We start from the raw sequence: 19,796 nt of genomic DNA on the forward strand, positions 1-19,796 counted from the left end.
CCTAAATGGCAACCCTACTCAAAGTGTCCTTATTGTAATGCGGATTAAAATACCTTTCGTTTGATACCCATATCTGCATATCTCATGCAATTTTTTTTAATTTCGAATGGTTGGCAACCCCAAATGGGAACCCTCTCAAAAATGTCCCCATTGTAATGCGGAGTGAAATATCTCTCGTTTGATATCTATATCGGCATATCTTGTGCAATTTTTCTTTAATTTCAAATAGGTGGTAACCTTGTGAAACATTCTGAATGGCAACACCTAGCTAGAAAGTCTTAGAAGGTGATACATTATCTCTGTATTTCATTTACATCGGTTGAGCTGTTCCAGAGATCGTTCGCCTATACAAATATACAAGAATTGCTCGTTTAAAGTTATAAGATATATTCCCTATTTTACTTTTGGCTTCGTCAGAGTATAAATAAATAAAAACCATTTTTTTTCTTTTTTTATGTAATAAAAGTTGAAGTTTTATTTAGAAGAAAATGTTTATCTACATATGTAACTAAATAATAAAAATGATTTTGTAGTTCATTGATTTGTTCGGTTTTTTAAACACTTAAATTGCAAAAAAAAAAAATGTAATGTAGTTTTTATGTATATATATAATTTTATATTTAATAAAAAAGTATTTAATACAAACAAAATAATATTAATTAATGCGCAGTGTTGTTGCTGTGATGATTGCCACTTAAATATACATAAAATCAGCTAAATAATAAGCTTAACATTTATTCTAATTATTTATAAAATATTAAAAAAAAAAACAAGAAACTTAAAAATTATTTAAATGACAAGGACGAAAGTGACATTTGTGTGTATGTACTTTACATGACATTTATGTGGTGAATTTTTATTATTTTTTTATTTATAAAATTTTAAAATATTTGTATGGTTGTATGTATGATGTTGTATGAGTGATTTAAAACACATATTTACCTATATATTTATTTATATAATGTAATTTATGTGAAAACATTATGGTATATATTTACAATAAATTAGTGATTGACAGTTTTATAATAATAATCGATAATTTCTTTTTGGATGCAATGCAACACTGTGTGACATTTGTTGCGTTCCAAGGAAGCGTGATCCAGATACGAATAGAAGTTAAACATGCAAATGCAACAACAAATTGTTCCATATGGATCACATTGTTGTTGCATTTGCATGTTAAATCTCTATCCGTATCTGGATAATGCTTCATTGGAACGCGAGGATTAATGTACTCGTATGTATTGAGCCCTAATAGCAATTTTAGTGTAAAGGCCGCGGCACAATTAAATGTTTCATAAAGGTGCGTTTCACAGAAGCTTATGCATTCCAGTAACATCGCAACAATCAACCATGATGTTTCGTTTATAAGTATAAAGGAAGGAACTTCAGACTTGGCAATTGAAGTTTATTTCGCCTTGCCCATTCTCATACAAAATTTCGCGAAGCACAGGTATAAACATTCTCCCTAGACAACAAAAATAGTTCCTAAGACATTATGTGTCATATTCATTTGTTATATTGCAGTTTTTAAATGCGAAAAATATTAGAAAAGCTAGCAACGAGTGGTAAAAATAGTTTCACTTGCAAAGTGCGCCAGCACCCTTAGCCAAAGCAAATGTCAAATTCTTCTTCTCATGCTTTGCTTGCAAAAAAATTGCAAGTTGGCTACTTTTTCATGTCAGATGACGCCAGTGTCGCTCAATCTACCGTTCCTCCTAAAAATACGTGCAATCTATTCATAATGCATAAGATTGAGAAAAACGCATCTATATGAAAAACTGCTTATGTGACGGGGCTTTAAGGCTGACGACAGAGAGGCTACCATAGCTTATAGCGAGCACTCTCTCTTCAGCCTAAGCCAAAAAAAAATAAACTTTACAGGAGAAGGTGTTTCAAGAGCAACGATATAGTTTCAAGTCACATAATTCCAACAAGAGGTAAGATAATACCTTTTTGGATTTTTTTTGAAATATCGAGTGGCACCTTAAAACCCTTCTCTTGTAAAATTTTATTTTTGATGTTTACACTAAAGCTGCTGATAGGACGCGTTATGATATTTGAGTAAAATACAGCGAGATTTTCAACTTTAAATATTTTTTCCGAAAAAATAGTTTATGAACCGCTTATATATGTTATTTTTCGCTCGAGTCATATTCTTCCACTCAATTAATGCCGCAGAAGTTTTCTGCACGTCACAAACAGCTGACGTAATAGCTTATTTCATTTTATTGTGCCTTCTTAATTAAGGATGTGAAAATAAGATCAAGGCGAATCTATACAAGGTGATAGCAAAGCGAATTCGACCCAATTCGCCATGCAAAAAATGTCAAGTCAAAATAAAACTAACATTGATTTCGATTAACAGACATATTGCTAGGGCAAGGCTTTGCTTGGAAATTATCAAGGCGAATCTATACCAGGTGGTGGTAAATTTTCATAGATTTCGATTAACTGACATTTTGTTGTACAAGGGTTCGTTTGGAAAACTATCAAGAAGAAGCAATCAGCTGATGCGACAACAACACCTGGTACTGAATTGGCCTTAGAAATTATCAAGAAGAAGCCATCAGCTGATTGGCAACTTTGATTAGTTTACGTTTGCTCTAAATATATTATTAATTGTAAACGAATGCTTGCTGCTATAACAACAACGACAACGTAAACAACAAGGCGAATTAAGTACTAGGTGTTGTTATCACAACAGCTGGTTGCTTCTTTTTGATTATATTCTATACAGCGCCTTGAACTTTAATATGTCGGAGTTAATCGAAATCAATGAAAATTTTCTTTTGACTTGACATCCTTCTGCACGGCGAATTGGTTGAATTCGCATTGCCACCACTTGGTATGGATTAGCCTTGGTAAACAATATACAGCAGAAGCTAGACACAGAAGTATGCGGGGAGGAATCCTACAGGTATGGTGACAATGTACCTTCTAAGTATGTAGGAGACACCGAGTGCAGTAAATTAATCATCAAGTTTATCACAACATTAAGCACTTCAGTCAAGTATTTTACTTTGCTTAGTTTAAAAAGTGTATCACTAAAACAGCGAAGTATGACACCGCAAAAAGGGAAGCCTTTGGAGAGAATGTCTGTTATTGATTTCTACTTCTCAGCGTCTTTGTAGCTTCTGGAACAGCTGCTAAAAGGCTGTCGAATGATACTTAGTTGTGGAGGATATATCTTTTTCTTTATTTCTCATTAGCTTCTGTCTAAAAGATAATCTGATAATGCGACATTAAGCAGGCTCGTCTATAAATAACTTCTTGTTTGGTTGTAGCTGATCTTGCCAGCTAATCAGTCGTCTAGTTGCTCTCATGATTCCCATGATTTCGAAGTCAGATGGCGTAGCCATCTCCCAGTCTGCTTTTGATCATCATGCCAAGAGTGGTTATTGTAAAGTTCATATCTCAACCATTTATAGTGGTGTAGAGATCTGTGAGCCGAAATTGTTGAAAATGTCACATAATTATATAGGAATTCCTCCCCAGGACAATTTAGTTCGAAATCCCAAGGGCTTATATAGTAGAAAGAGCTCCATTAGGGGTTCCCTTGAGTTTTCTAAAAGCGTACAACTTCAATTATTTTTTTCCTGTCAAATCATTGTGAAAAGGAAAAATTTTCCTCATTTCAATATTGCTTTGTTTAAGCTCTAATTTCGCTGAATATGTGCTTGATCTACCGGAAAATAGGGGGGAGCATCTTGCATTATTTTGTTTTACTCACTTCTTTTGTACTTAGGATCGGAAAAAATTTCTTTCGCATTTGAAAAAAGGCATATGTAATTTGGCAGCTCTAGGAATTCCAATTCTCCTCGCATCGCGATACAAAGTAAAGTGCCAGTATTTTCTTGAAAAACCGCGAGAACAAGCAATCACCTGGTGTTATGCCACCACCCAGCAATAAAATTCGCTTTAACAGCTCGCTATGAAATGATTTCGTTTACTGCCGTACCAAGCCAGAAGAAGCTATCAGCTGATGGCATAACACCAACTTTTACTGAATTCGTCTTGTTTTGCGATTTCCTAGAAAATTATCAGTGATGATGACCAATGATGTTTAGCCACAAAAAATCGATTAATTTTGAACACAACGATGTATATCGTTCATCACTACAGTACATGCATTAAGGCTAAGTTTAATATGAAAGTCAACGCATTTTCACATATACATATAAATATAATTATTTTGGAAGATTTCGAAGGTTGGAAACTTTATCTAAACTAAGCATGTAATGTTAAATGAGAACATCTCTATAAGACTGAGTTGAGATGAAACCTTCAGATTAAATATTAGATTTGGAAATTTGGTTTCTAAAACTACAGTTTTCCAATTTTCCTTTTTTGGGGGTATGGAACTTAATGAAATAAATATTTAACGTGTGTGTGTGGTGAATAATGACGACAGTCATGTACAGCATGATAGGATTTGTCAAATATTTTTCTTATATTATAAAAAAAAAAAATTTATTTTATTTTGTATTACTGGGCTATAATATTTGCTGGCCTTTTATTTTTTTGTTTGTATTGACTCTAGGTATAAAATATTTGAAATACAATTTTATTGGCGTAATCATGGCTCAACTATATGGTTGGCTCAGTTCATGAGCTGATTTTATTTTATTAATTTCACTGGAGTAGGGATTGTCCAAAAGAGATGGCAAACTCAAAATGAAACCAACACATTGACAAAATTTTATTACACCACACAAAAACTGCTAAGTTTTATGTTTTCATTCCATTCCATTCGCCAAACACCGACACGTAGATTTTCATAATCTGAACAAAGGTATGTTGTTGTTGGTGTACAGATGAGCCAACCATGTAGTTGACCCATGGGCGTAGTTCGAAATTATGATTTGAGTTATACTACATATATTGCCGAAGTTTGTGGTGAATTTTTTAAACTTCATTATTTTTTCTCATTAAGCAACATTATTTGTTATATTTTCATCTTAAAATTAAATCTTGTATAAAGCCTTAACCGATAGTTGGTTTTCATGCATATAAATTAAATAAAGACTTTCTCATGCCTTTTCGTTCAAATTTTTTTTAGCGTTTTCATATTTTTAATCTTTTCTTGGAATTTGTGTTTTGCTTGCTTAGATTTTTCAATCATTATTTATCGATATGAAAATTAGTTAAAATCGATATACTTGTAGTCAATATACTTTAAGTGCCCTTTTCACCATTTCCAGTTCCAAGTCATTTATCTATAAGTTATTGAAACTGTAGTTTTCTCCATGCTAAAGGCTCCATTACTGATACTTAGCATAGACTTGACTTGGCTTGCGAACTGTCACTTACAGTTCTGTTAAATGAACATTGCATGTTACTGATTACTCAAAACTTAACTTGACTTAGAAGTCTGTTGAATTTTGATTTTCTATGTAAGTTCTAAGTGACGTTTACATTTTGAGATGCCATTTGTTTGTTTCCATTTCATTTTGACAATTTGTCATACAAATTGACATTTATTTAAAAATAAATTTCAACGCTGATTATGATGCCAGATTTTATGCGCCAAGTGGAGTATAATCGTGGCAAGTTGCCAAGTTTACGCCAAGTCAAGTCAAGTCTATGCTAAGTATCAGTAATGGGGGCTTAACTCATTGACAGTCAGCTGTTTAGTTGGTTCCCGTGTCTTAACAATAGATTGTTGCGATTTGTTCTAAAAAATAGTCACAATAATCGGTTTAACTGAAATTTGGTCACCCTGTGGTGGTGAAAACGAAAATTTCAAATGATAGATATTCTCCAGTTAAGTTCGAACTTACGTAGAGATGTTGAAAACGGCCCTAAGCCTTTACTTCCGCTAACCTTGGGTATGCTAATTTTTGATGCACCAATAATTAACGATATTTGATCTAAATACAAGTTTGCGATAAGATTATTTTAAATTTTCCTTTTCTGGAAATCAGGATATACTTTTGAGAGACACAATTGAATACGAATAAAAAAAGAGCGACTACTAATGATAAGAGAGGTAAACGATGTATCGATATTCATAAATCCTTAGTTATGATGAAAACCAAATTATGAGTCATAATCGCCAAAAAGTTCCAATGACTAAAGCGAATTTTGTTTGGCACATCCATATTTTTTTTTTTAAATAAAAAATCGATTCGTGAGTCCAAAATACCTCAGCTTTAACTTCTCAATTAGGAACTGAAAGACTTTAAAGTTTGGGCAGTTTGATTATGCTGAGAGTTTAACAGTAACTAGAACAAGAAGTTCGTTAAGATACTGTGGTGAATATTAGCAGTTCTATACATCATTATGCTGTTACTTAATAAGTGTACAACAACAATAAAGCAAGCAGCCACACTATTGTATATGCACACATTAAAGCAAGCAGTCACACTTACATATGTACATGAACACATCATAGCAAAACACCCATATCCACACATTCATAGAAGGCAACGAATAATATTTCACACACATAACTAGCAGCATGAAGGGAAGAGAATATTTCACACACATAGAATGCAGCGCAGGCTGAGGAATCAGGGACCGGTTTGATTTAAACACGCTATTAGTGAAGTATAATTGTGATTGTGAAATGCTACTCCCAAAGTTGTCTAAATAAAGACCATTTTGCAATACTGAATATTGGAGTTGTTTATTCGACAGATCCTATTCGAATGTTAGCTAAAGGTGTATAATTATCAGCATTCCCCCAAAATCGTTACAGTACGATAAAAAATAATACTTTTGCCTACACAGACCATCATTTTCTTTTGGGTACTTTTAGAATGATATTTTTCGGGAAACAAGTATCCAGTAGGTGAATTCACTTACTTTCAACGATGCGACTTATTGAAATTACTAACGATTTTTTACGTGCAATAACAACTTAGCTACTCACTAACCCAGTTTTGATATCGCTAATTAGTGACAATTTTATTGAGTTTTATTGAAAGAAAAGTGGCTTCACAGCTAATGCCGTTAAACAACTTTAAATATTATTCTATATTTAATACAATACAAGATCATAGATTAACGAATATCGATGAAAAATTGTTGTAGAAATCGGGATCTTTATATTTATCGATTCATTATATAGCGATGGCGAATATCAAAAATGTTACTGAATTCCAGTACAGATTTTGCAGTGCAATTTACTAACTTTTAACGATGCGACTTGTCGAAATTGTAACAAACGATTTTTTCACTAGGGCTAACGAATGTCCCATTCACTAACTCGGCTTTAACATCGCGCCATAAGTGCGTATTAAATTTTGTACAAATGGAAGAATAGTAGCATACCAGCTAATTTTGTTAAAAATCTTAAAATATTTTCCTATTATTTGGTGATAACAGTTCATCATAAGTTAAGGAGTATCGTTAAAAATTGTTATTGAAAATTTAAGTCGTTATACTTATCGATTTGTTATATAGCGTTAGCAAATGTCGATGAAAAAGTTACAAAACTCCAATACAGCTGTCGATTATTTTTATTTCCATTCTATCGGGTACCCGATATTTGAAAAGCGTTTATTGAATAAGTTCCTTATCGATACTTTTGCATTCGTTATAAAGTCCCAATCGAAAATTGTTAAAGGAAAAGTGGTCGAAGATTTTCGAATTGTCTTGCCTCGAAAATGTGCCCACACATACATACGCATATAGATAAATAACCAAGCCAGAAGGTATGTTTGAGAAAAGTTTAGACCTTAGAAGATATATGCGAACAAGGCAACAACATAGAGTATGAAAGCAGCGCCAGCTGAGGAATAACTAGTCAGTTTGATATAGACACGCTATTAGTGTAGTATAATTGTTATTGTGAAGTACAACTCCCAAAGTAGTCGAAATAAAGCCATTTTGCAATACTGAATATTGAAGTTATTTATTCGACAGTTCAGCTATTCGCAAGTTAACAGAAGGTGTATATTTATCAGGATCCCCCAAAATTCTTTACAGTATTCTAAATTTCAAATCATCGAAAAAATGACTGTTATTATAGAGCAAACATCACAACCCTCAACATAGTCCAGCGGTTACGCTGGCTAGGCTAAGATAAGCTAATGGAAGATACTGATCCGGCCAAAAAATCATACTTATCGGAGCCCGCTTGCGGAAGCAGAGGAAGAGCGTGTCCCCCACTCCGCTTGAAAGATGCGGTAATTTAAATTTCTTTGTTACTACCAATTGGCACCAGTTAGCACAGCGTAGAAATGACCATTGCGCCTTATTGGACGGCCATAACCTTTTATGTCAAGTCGGTCATGTCTAGATTTTCACGTTATGCTACAGGCTAGTATTGAAGAACATTTCGAATGTACGAGTTTCTAACGATATCCGATTTTGGTTCCATTGGCGTCAGTTAACCCAACGAAGCAACTGGCGTGTCTTGTTGGGAATGATAAGTGACAAATGACTTGAAAAATTGCTAAAATTTAGCTCGGACTATGGACACATTCAGTCTATGGGAGATCCTTATTTATCGGCCAGCTCTACCCAGCTCAGGTTATATAAGAAATCGATTATGAACAATATCGATGAATTAATTTGGTAAAACTGGACATAAGCGATTATTTTTGACAGAAAGAAGTTAAAAAAATATATCTCATAAATTTAACATGTTAGAGTAACAAAGTACCAGAAAAATACAATCGATAAATATATGATGATATATAAAAACTAACAAATTTTTGCAACTTGCTAAATAAACAAAATCAAAATATCGATAAATATGAAAAAAAGCTAATCGATTAGTATTGAAAATAAAATCCAGCTGAACTTGATAAGCAAGCAAAATCAAAATATCGATAGTATCAGAGAAAGCTTATGGATAAGTGTTGAAATATGAAATTGAAAATGTATGGAAAAATTATTATTTATGAAATATTGAAAATTCAAACTTGCTAGACATGATTAAAATCCGAAAATAACAATCGATAACTACTATATACAAAATCGAAAAATTGTCGATTTTTTTAGTGAACAGTTTTAACTGGCTAAATCAATAAACCGATGAATTTCAGAAAGAGATAATCGATAAATTCTGCTACATAAAATTGAAAATATATCGAAAAGAGTTATCGATAGATATGGAAAAAGCGCATCGATAAGTATTCAATAAAAGTTTTTTTTATCGGAAAATTGTAACTGGTTAAGCAAGTGAAATCGAGATATCGATAAATATTAGAAAAAGACAACCGATAAATACTGATATATAAAATCGAAAACACATTGAAAAAGAGTTTTATTTTTTTACCGAACCAGTTTGGCAGGTTATACAAGCGCAATCAAGATATCGATAAATAACAGAAAAACTTATCGATAAATATATCGAACAAGTTATCGATAAATATCAGAAGACGACAAATATTGAAAATATATCGAGCAGCATTTGGTATTATATTAAATTTTTTTTTAAATAACGGTGTAGCGACGGAAAAACAACAAAATACAAAGCATCATTTAAATACAAATATATCGATTTAACGACAACAGAGACTGCAAATGCTTTAATCGAAATTTTCTTTAACTAAAGTCTGATTTTTCTTAAAGTAAAAACACTTGTTTGTCAGTTTTTCAAGCTTATTGTTGGCAAAAAAAGTTTAAAAAATTACCTTTTCTAAAATTTCGTTTTGTCTGTAAATTTTTAATGCACATCTAGTGCACGGAGAAACTGGCGTATTGGTGGAAGAGAAAATTTTTATGTATTTTAGTTTTTATTTATTTTGTCGTGCATTTATTTACAACAGTTTTAGATTTAGTTTTAATTTTGTTCGCTATGTTTGAGTTTTTTTTAATTTTCTTGAAATGCAGACGGTTAATATGCTACTTAATATTTGTCATATCAATGTAGGCATTAATGTATGTATGTTGTCATGCAGCGCTTGGTTAGTCTTATACAAGTATAATTTATTTTTTGGAGTGTAACATTTTTAACAATTGAGATTTTTTTTAGATTTGTGGATAGCAAATTTTTATTTTTATCTTCTACGCATTTTTTTAACGTTATTGATTACTGTTTACGGCCACGCTAGAAATTGATTTTTTATTTATATGTATTTATAAAAAAAATATTTGCTTGGTTTGAAAAAAAAAACTTATATATTTTATTATCGAAATATGTTTTTTTGTTATTATCGAAAGCTTTATACGTAGAAAAAAAGAAATTGAAAATTTTGCTTTTTCTATACATACATATGTAAGTATTTGTTGTTTGTTGTTATATATAAATGTAGTCATATATATACATACATATACGTTAATTCATACATTTATATTGCTATTTTTTTTAAGCTTAACTATGTATGTAACTACTATCTTCAATGTACTGTTAAAAAAAAAATTGAAAAACAAAATATTGCATAGCTTTCGTTAAAGTGACATATAGTTTTTTTAATTTTTCTCTTAGAGTGCGTACATTTGGTTGTTTGAGAGCGTGGCGTTATTTGTATGAGTTTGTTTATCATTTTTATGTTGCATACTTTAAGGAGTTTGTTTTATTGCAAAATTTTTTACTTTAACTTTGTTGTTCGGCTAAATGGTATTAGCTAATTTTTATTGTTTATGATTGGTATGTAATTATGTATACTATTTTACGCCGTTTTTTTTAATTTTTCGCTTTTGTTGCTAATTTACTTTCTTTTTATTTTTAGTTTTTTCTTTTCTGATATTGAAATGTTACATTTGTCTGTGGCATGATTAATTATTGTTTATATGTATGCATATTTTGTTGTTATTTATATTTTAATAAAATTATTTCATATATCTAAAACTGCTTGCAAATTTTCTTAACTAAAATAATATTTTTTTTTGTATTAATAATTTTTGTTTAAAACTCAACATTTTTTATTTTTTTAGAATTTACATATATAATATATATGATTTTGTTTTGTTCACTTTATTTTTCAAGTAGTAGTAGGAAAATCTCAGCTTTAGCTATCATGCTAATAATCACGTCAAAATTGTGTATTCTAAAACAATTTTTGTAAATTTTTTGCTTGATTTAAAAAATTTCCAATTTTTTCTATATATAAATTAAATAAATTTTACTCTTTTTTAGCTTAAAAACTATGCATTTAATTATAGAAAACGTTTATACCATAGTATTTATTTGTTTAGAGTTTATTGTATCAAATATGTAGTTTTAATAAATCTCTTTTGCTTACGCTGCGTATGTGTGTGTGCCTAGTCAAGTTATGCAATTTTCAATCAGTTCTCTCACAAAAGCTGCTTAATACCCATCTCTTGTATGTATGTATGTATGCTTTTTCGTTACGCTCTCTCTTGGTAGTAACTCTCTTAACGCCTTTTGTGGCATATTCTCTTTTTTACACCCTCATAATATTGTTTTACTCTTTGAGTAACACTGCTTATCCTCTCATGCGTTCACCTTCCGCTCACAGATCATCTTCCGTTTTAGGTATATCGAAAATTTCAGCAAATAGTGGTGGCAATCGCAGTTTAGTCCAATTCATTCGTAACCAGTCTAAATGTGAGAAATGTTTAGCGCCCAATGAACGCAATTCGGGTATTTTAGCCTCCAATGCCGGCATTAATTGTAGCGCTTGTGTTGTACCGTTACGTGAACGTACCAATTGCACACGTAACGCTTCAGCGACACGTTCACGTGATCGTGATATAATTTTGGGTTCGGCTAAGCCGGAACGATCGGAGGCGAGTAATACCATGGCGGAGAAGAGTCCTATTTCGGTATCACTTAAACCATAACTGTTGAGTGTGTTGGCGAAATTTACTAGCGATATTACGAAATCGTTCTGAAAGAAGAATAGGAAAAGGTTTTTTTTAGTGAATAAAAGGTACGCTTGTAAATAAGAGCCTCGAAATGTTTGACGTTAAAAGTAGATATTTGTTATATGTATAAACTTCACACACCCTAAGACATCACTCGTCCGCACTTAAATTTATCCTAGTTCCGTTATCTTTACTAGTTGCTGCACAACAGTACGAGTAGAAGATCTTCATTACCCCAACGGACAAGTCAAAATAATTCCAGAGATATATTGTGGCGAATTTTAGCATCACTAAGCTGTTAGTAAATAAACAACTATTCTAGAAGGCGAAACGTCTAGATCTCAGTAGACATATGCAGACGAGGCAACAGAGGGTATAAAAGCAGCGCAAGCTGAGGCATGACTAATCAGTTTGATTTAAACACGATATCAGTTGCGAAGTGAAGTATAATTGTGAAGTGTAATTGTGAAACTCTCAAAGTAGTCTAATAGAGATCATTTTGCAATACAGAACATTGGAATGATTTATTCAACAGTTTAGCGATTAGAACGTTAGCAGAAAGTTTCATATAAGCAGAATTTCCCAAAATTCTTTACAATGTTATAATTTCCGAGTAGTGGTGAGGTTAACTTAGATTGAGGGGAGTGCATGTAATTTCCCATAATACAGTTCAGACATTTTTATGTTCATTTTAAACCCTTTTAGGTAGAGCGAAGTCAATTAAATAATTCTTTCTTAATTCATTTGAGACCACTTCCGTTCTCATATGAATTTAAGTAGAAATGAAACCGGAAAGAAATTTAAGTTCGTTGTGAATACCCTCAGAGAGCCTGGGATTCGAGAAGATATCACCCCTTCCTACTCCAGTGATGTTTTAAAAGATTGGGAGCAAATGAAGATTGCAAGAGGGGCGTGATCTCACAAGTATTCCAAATAGACCGCAATGTTGGTGCAGAGATCTCCGTTCAGTTAAATGTTGCGACCTCCATCAATCTCCCAAACTTAGCTAGTACCAAAGAAGCAGAGGCCCTTTTGCTATCTAGGGTAGTCTTGCTGTAGCGCCACATTTATAAAAGGGGTCTTGCCAGATTGAAGGAAACTGCCATTCGCTATTGGCACTATACGGTCACCCGTAGGAACTACAGCCAAGAAAATTGCAATGAAACCATCACCCAACACTTCTGAAAATGTCAAGCCACAAGGAATATAAAGTAGTGATTTTTAGGCAGTTTTGTTCAGCCTAATCTAAGGGCGACATGAATAATATGCTGCATAAGGTAGCCCGGTCACCCAGTACCAGGCAAGCTATCAATGCTTAAAATTATGGGAGCCTTGAAAACAACGCCCTCGGCTGCACTGTATGCCAGCTTGAGCGCAGACCATACGGCCATAGTAGTATAGCGTCATCAATTAAAGGACGAACAGACTACCTGATTCAATATGTGCTTCGAGGGGGCTCTTAAAGCCACAATAGAGGTGGATGTTGGCGAAAGGGTGCTCAAATGGCGGACGTGGCGATGCATGTCTACACAGATGGCTCCAAAGTATTGGAAGGAGTAGGGTCTGCAGCATACTGTGCTGATCCGGAAATTAACAGATCCTAAAAGTTGCCAGATCACTGTAGCGTTTTCCAAGCGGAAGTATTAGCCGTATCCAAAGCAGTAGGAACACTGGGAGGGAATAGCTTAAACTGCAGCCGTGTTAACTTTTATATTGACAGCCAAGCAGCAATTAAAGCAATAATCTCGCATAGCAAAGCATCTGAAAGTTTGTTAGAGTGTTAGTAATCCCTGGAAAGAATCGGGACAGGGAAAAGCATACATCTATATTAGGTCCCAAGCCATTTGGGAATAGATGGGAAAGAAAAAGTGAACGAACTAGCTAAATAGGGCGTATCCCTTGAAGCTTGCTCCATGGACGTCCCAATTGGATTGGACGATATTAAGAAGGCGAGAGGTGCACATGATCGACCGGGATAGGCGTGGGTCCAAGGGTGGGGCTGTAAAGTGTCGAAAATTATGTGTAGCTCTGACAACCTTAGACCAACAAAGTTGCCTCTATCATTAAAAAGAGAGGACTTTATACTCATGACGGATATTCTGACTGGACACTGCTTTCTGGCGTTACATGCCTTTAAATTAGGCTTGGTCAGTGATAGCAGATGCGGGTTGGAGGACGAAACGATCGAGCACGTTTTGTACTCGTGCCCTGCGCTTGCCAGACTAAGACTCAGCTATAAGAAGTGATACAGCTGTCAGATCTAGAAGCAGCAAGTGGCTTAAGTCCTAGGAAGCTTCTAGTATTTGTCAGCGGGGGAGTTACTTTATAACATAGGTCCTGGTTTTTGAGAGGGTTTTTCAGTTTGGTCGTTAAAAAAATTTCTGGTGGCACTAAGGACTTATTCAGTCTATGTGAAGTCCTCATGGACCGGCCAGTTCAACCTGACCTAACCTACCCACCACCGCCGCGAATGTCACGCCCCAGCGCATATAATGTATCGAATTTTACGATATTTTGTGCTGCCTAATCTAAAGGCGGTATGAAAGTGCTCCATAAGGTGTTTCAGTAGGAATATTGAACCTATCTACCCGACTTGGCGAAAGCTATCCTAAAACTTTCTGGGAGTGTATTTGCGCAGAGGCGATACCGTAACCAATGAAGTTCTACTGAGGTACGATTATTGCTAGTTAAAAAAAAAACTATAACAACAACCTCGCCTAATGTGTTGAATGTAAAACCTTAACGAATTGTTGTAGCACTGCTTCGCCCCGTGTAATACGTCCGATCGCTCGCAAATTTCCATCAATATTTTCTACAGGGATCCCGAGGATACTTGCTCTTTCAACAAGGTTGAAGAAAAAAAAAATGGGTGTTAGAGGCGTTTGTTCCACATTGCAATTGAAAAGATGGTTGTTGTCATGTGGGAACACGTTACAACCGAGACAAACATTGGGTATGCCGGGGTTGATTCTGAATAAGTAAGAGTTTAACCTATTACAATATGCAGATCGAAGTTAAGCCAGAGGGACGCGCGTCTCCCTGGAGGGATTGCTTTCCTCAACTGCGAGTTTAAAGTATTTGTTACTCTATATGGCCGCGCAGCACGGCGTCTACCTCCTGTCTCAAAGAGATTTGGGAAGGTGCTTTTTGACAGCCGTTTATGCCTAAGTGCAGAGAGTTTCCAAAACGTTCCACAATAATTGCGGTGCACCGGTCAAGCCGTGGGGACCATATGGTCTCAAGGCTTCTACGGCGAAAAGAAGAAGGAAGGATGATTTAAACCATATTATAGCAAAAGAATATCTCCATAATGAGAAAAAGTTGCTTGACTTCGCTTCCGCATAACTACATCGTAAAGTCGGTGCAGCTTCAAATTTTAAGTGTCCGGGTAGAAGCCGTTTAATATATCTATCTCGAGCTCGGAAAGTTGAAATAAAAATTTCCGGGTAATATAATAATTCGTTTACTTACATCATAGAGAATTTCGAGTTGTCGTCGTGTCAGATAAGTGCCATCATCAAATGTGAGCGTTGCATCATTTATCATACGTGCCACATGGCTTAACCACACCTCAAAGAAGCCCAATTTGATGAGTATCAGTTGATCGTCTTGTGTAAAATCACAAAAGTCTGGAACACGCTTCGCAAATTCAACAATACGTTGAACGCCGGGCGTTACGCGCGCCGCATATTGCTGCCACAGCCAAATTTTCTGAAATTCCATATTTTCCGATACTGATGTGGCAATCTAGCAAAAAAAGAAAGATAAGAAATACTAGAAATAGGTGCATGCATGTAAATTAGAGTTTATCCAAAAACAAATACTTCACGATTTATGTTTTTCGCAAATGGCTTCCAAAACTTAGGGAGTGAACATACACCAAATTAGAACAACAAAATTGGAGAAACAATTTAAAGTGAAATGAAGAAGGAAAGCTAATTGACAACTATGAGAAAAAGAGGAGGGAAAAAATTCACAGAAGAGCCCAAAAAGGAAAGAAAAGAGTTAGGGGAAGAGGCATCGAAGGAGAATTGCGATGACGGCGATGGTCATGATATTGATGATGATAGTGGTGGGGATCAGTTGAAAGGAAAGTATACGAAGACGAGCACGAAATCGAAGATAAAGAGAAAGGGCAAAAAAAGCGGAAGAAAGGTAGAAGGCCGAAAGAATATGCATGAAAAGAAGAGGAAGACGAAAAATAAGGTGAAGAGATAAATTGGAGAAAATGATCAGCATGATGGCAATGATAAATATAGAGAAGACGAAGTGGGATACGAGAAGCCAAGAGAAGATGAGTAAAAAAACGAGCTTCACAGTTACAGTTGCAGTTAAGTGTACGGATAACGGCTATCCTTACTACGACTAAGGTCTAGGGTTACGTACACACTTGTTGCGGTTACGTTTACGGGTACGACGTGGCTATGGGTGCTTACTGGCCCCGAAATGTTGCCTTGACGGCTGTGGTTACGGTTATGGTAAAGGTAACAATTAAAGTTAAATAGTAAAGGTCACTGTTATGAGTGTTGTAGAAACGGTTTTGATTTCAGCTATGCTCATGGTTCAACTTACAGCGATGGTTACGCTAACTGGTATAGTTACGGTCGTGGTAAGATTTATAATTAAAGTTGAGGCTACGGTTGCAGGTACGATAAGCGTTATGCCGACTGTAACTTTCAGTTACAGCTATTTCTATGCCAACATCTGAAGCTACGATTGTGGTGAGGGTTAAGGCTACGCTATGGCGAAATGATGACTACGGTACCGGTAACAACGAAAATTAACGTCATGGCTACGGTTACGGCTATGGGTTTAGTGACATTACGATTAAAGGCTACGAATGCTGTTTTTGTGGCAGGTTGCATTAAAAATATATTATCGATGGTTAAGTTACGTCTATGATTTAAGTACCAGTTTGTGATGAGATCATGGTTACGGTTATGCTATAGTTACGGTTACGGTTGTAGTAACAAATACAGTTTCTGTAGAAGGATAATTACAAATACTTCAGTTATGGGTTACGGTTATGCTATAGTTACGGTTACGGTTGTGGTAACGAATGCAGTTTCTGTAGAAGGATAATTAAAAATGCTTCAGTTATGGTAAAGATACTATTTTGGCAACGGTAACAGTTGCGGTAACGTTAGGGTCACGTTTACAGTTGAGCATTGTTATGGTTTTTGTTATGAATACGCTTACTCTGGAAGCTGACATTAAAAAATTCCTCCGCTTTGATTCATTTACAACTATGGTAATGGAACCGTTGTGGGTTCGATTATGGTTTTAGTTACAGTCGCATTAAAGTTATGGATATGGTCTTTTGGACGACGAAATTAGAAATACATCAATTACGTTATTGTAGCTATAAAGACACTCCCCCAAGGTTTTGTGGATGATGGTCCTTTATTGGATATAGATCCGGTACCTTCCGGGAACAATTTAATATAACCTGATGGATCTAGGGGGTGGGAGGGCGGTATGGCCTAGAAGGTTGCATATGGTCATACCAAATCGTTCCCGAGATGGTCGGGCTAGTACCTTTATGGTGGTTTGTTACCGGAACGTACCGGATCTGCATCCGATAAAGGACCATCAACATCGATAACACTCCGTAAGGATTTCGGGCAGTGTCCTTATCGCTGCCTCAACAACAACCACATTGAACGTTCTAGGCCATTCCCGCCCTCCACCCCTTAGTTCTATGACGAACTTGGGGTTGCCAGAGCCTCGATTGCTAATGAAACAGGATCGCCACGGGTATGTGGGATTGACAATTGGGTTGGCGAAGCTATAAATTGCGCTGGCAACTCCTTGAAGGTTATGCTACACAGATCCTTCAATAATTTGAATATCTGAGGGGTATATTCTAAGCTCCCTAACCCGCTGGGAGTACATAAATTACGTCTCTGTCACGAGTTACGATTATGGCTACGTATCTGAATAAGTAAATGTATCGAAACTGTATTGATAAAAATACAAATAATATTGTGACGAAGATTACCATCTCTAAGCTGTTACTAAGTAAATGCACAACAACAAAAACATTAAAGCAAGTTACATAAACACATTAATCATCATTTACCCACATACATACAAGGCAACGAGGAGATAACACACACAGATGTAGTCATCAGTCGAAGTAGTACTCACATATACACACGCATATGCCTATGCGGGAGACTGTAACCTACAAATACACACGCATATAGCTGGTAACCAAGTAGAACATTCTAGAGGGAGAAACGTCTAGACAAGGCGACAGAGAGTATAAAAGCAGAGCAAGCTGTGTAGTCAGTAATCAGTTTGATTTAAGCACGCTATCAATTGCGAAGTGAAGATTACGTGCGAAGTACTCTTAAAGTAGTGTAATAAAGACCATTTTGTAATACAGAATATTGGAGTGTTTTATTCAACAGTTTAGCGATACGAACGTAAGCAGAAGGTTGCAAATAAGCGGAATTTTTCTAAATTCGTTACAATATATACCCGCTATTTGTGAACGGTGAACTTTTGTTTATTCCCGATACGCCCTACTTTACATGTACCAAATGTCTAAAAAAACCATTAGAATATTAAAGATTGTGGATAATTTGGAAAAAATAGGTCAACGAACGGTTGGATACACAAACACGCATTATAGAGGGTGGTGGTAGATTTATTGTTGGACTTTATTGGGGTCAATTGTTAAACCGCATGACGGCACATCATCGTAATGATGGGGATAATTTATGCGTCAGTCAGAGTTTGTGTTATGTTAAAACCAACACATTGATGAAAACATAAATTAGGAACGTAGGTGAGGAAGTGATTAGGGAAAGGAGTTTCTATTGAGGCACATAAGCGATTCACACATATACATACATATGTACTTTTATATATACATCTAATAATACTTACTCCATTTTGCGGCACCGCCATTGGTCGCCGCATCAGTTCTCTTGTCTGTTCTTCTGTATATGAACAATGCATTCGATGCGCTTGCGATACGCACATAATAACATCATAAACAGTTAATTCACCAGCAGGTCCTTGCATATCGACTACAACACCGCAACCATTATTATCCACATTTGTCATGCCAACATTACCATTAATATTGCCATTACCAACAACATTCATACCGCTAACACTAACATTGCCACATTGTCCCATCATACCGCCAGTACCGCCGGAACCAACACTAACACTCATATTTACACCAACACCCATACCAACGCCACCAGATCCAGGTGTATTGGATGTGTTGGCAACACTATTTTGGCTCGTACAGCCCAATTCGGAGGGTGACGAGGCGACTGAACACATTTGTGGTGTTTGCGGTGTATTTGGTGTATTTACACGCACAATAACATTTGGATCATCCGTTGATGAGGGTGTGCCATTTAGCTCACGTGAACGTTTGGGTACGCGTCCGTAACGTACAGCTGCAAAGATATGAAGATAAAAAGGTTTGTTAGTAAACTTTATTTTGATTTTTTATTGAGGATATATTTGAAATCTTAAGCTTATATTGTCTAAAATACTTCTAATTAAGTTGAGCCCCTGCATTGGTGTGGTGGCAGCATGCTCGCTTACCACATTGAAGGTCGTAGGTTCAAGACAGAGAAAAAAATCAAAGTCTTAAAAAACGGGTTTCAATTAAAAATAAAATATTTCTAAGTGGTGTTACCCCTGGCCATGAGCGTATTTCTGCCACGAAAAGTTTCTCAGGAAAAAACCATCTGCTTGTAGATGCAGTTCAGAGTCGACATAAAACATGTAGGTCTCCAATTTGTACGAAAAATTAAAAAGTATCACGACCCAAATTGGAAGAGAAATTCGACCTTTATCTCCTCGGAGGTATATCGCTACTTGTGTTTAGTTCTTTATTTAATAGAGCAAAAATGATGATGTCTTACATTTTAGTGGATTTATTTTCTTTCCCTTCCAGCTTCATCTTCAATTTTTGTTATTCCTACTCATGTTCAAATTCCTTTTCCTATTCCCATTCCCTTTTATATTTCTATTCTTATTCACATTCCTATTCCTATTTTTATTCCCATTAATGTACTTATGACTATTCCTATTCC

The 19,796-nt window shown here is 35.2% G+C and overlaps 1 protein-coding gene and 1 non-coding gene across 4 annotated transcripts in view; one reads left to right on the forward strand and one right to left on the reverse strand.

The window, feature by feature from the left end:
- Window positions 1-590: 590 nt before the first annotated feature.
- Window positions 591-19,796, reverse strand: part of Eip78C (Ecdysone-induced protein 78C) — a 908,078-nt gene continuing 888,872 nt past the window's right edge. For all 3 annotated transcript variants that reach the window (XM_067786959.1, XM_067786960.1, XM_067786961.1), the window contains 3 exons: window positions 18,625-19,151; window positions 15,199-15,474; window positions 591-11,750 (listed from right to left, as the gene is read on the reverse strand). In XM_067786959.1, the coding sequence (XP_067643060.1) occupies window positions 11,373-11,750; window positions 15,199-15,474; window positions 18,625-19,151 (1,181 nt within the window). In that variant the 3' untranslated portion in view covers window positions 591-11,372. The remainder of the gene's footprint in view (window positions 11,751-15,198; window positions 15,475-18,624; window positions 19,152-19,796) is intronic.
- On the forward strand, window positions 14,354-14,499 carry LOC137234072 (U4 spliceosomal RNA). Its single transcript, XR_010947675.1, has one exon. It is a non-coding gene; the product is annotated as a U4 spliceosomal RNA (small nuclear RNA).

Source organism: Eurosta solidaginis, chromosome 5 (assembly GCF_040869045.1).
Source record: "Eurosta solidaginis isolate ZX-2024a chromosome 5, ASM4086904v1, whole genome shotgun sequence".
Taxonomy (NCBI): Eukaryota; Metazoa; Arthropoda; class Insecta; order Diptera; family Tephritidae; genus Eurosta; species Eurosta solidaginis.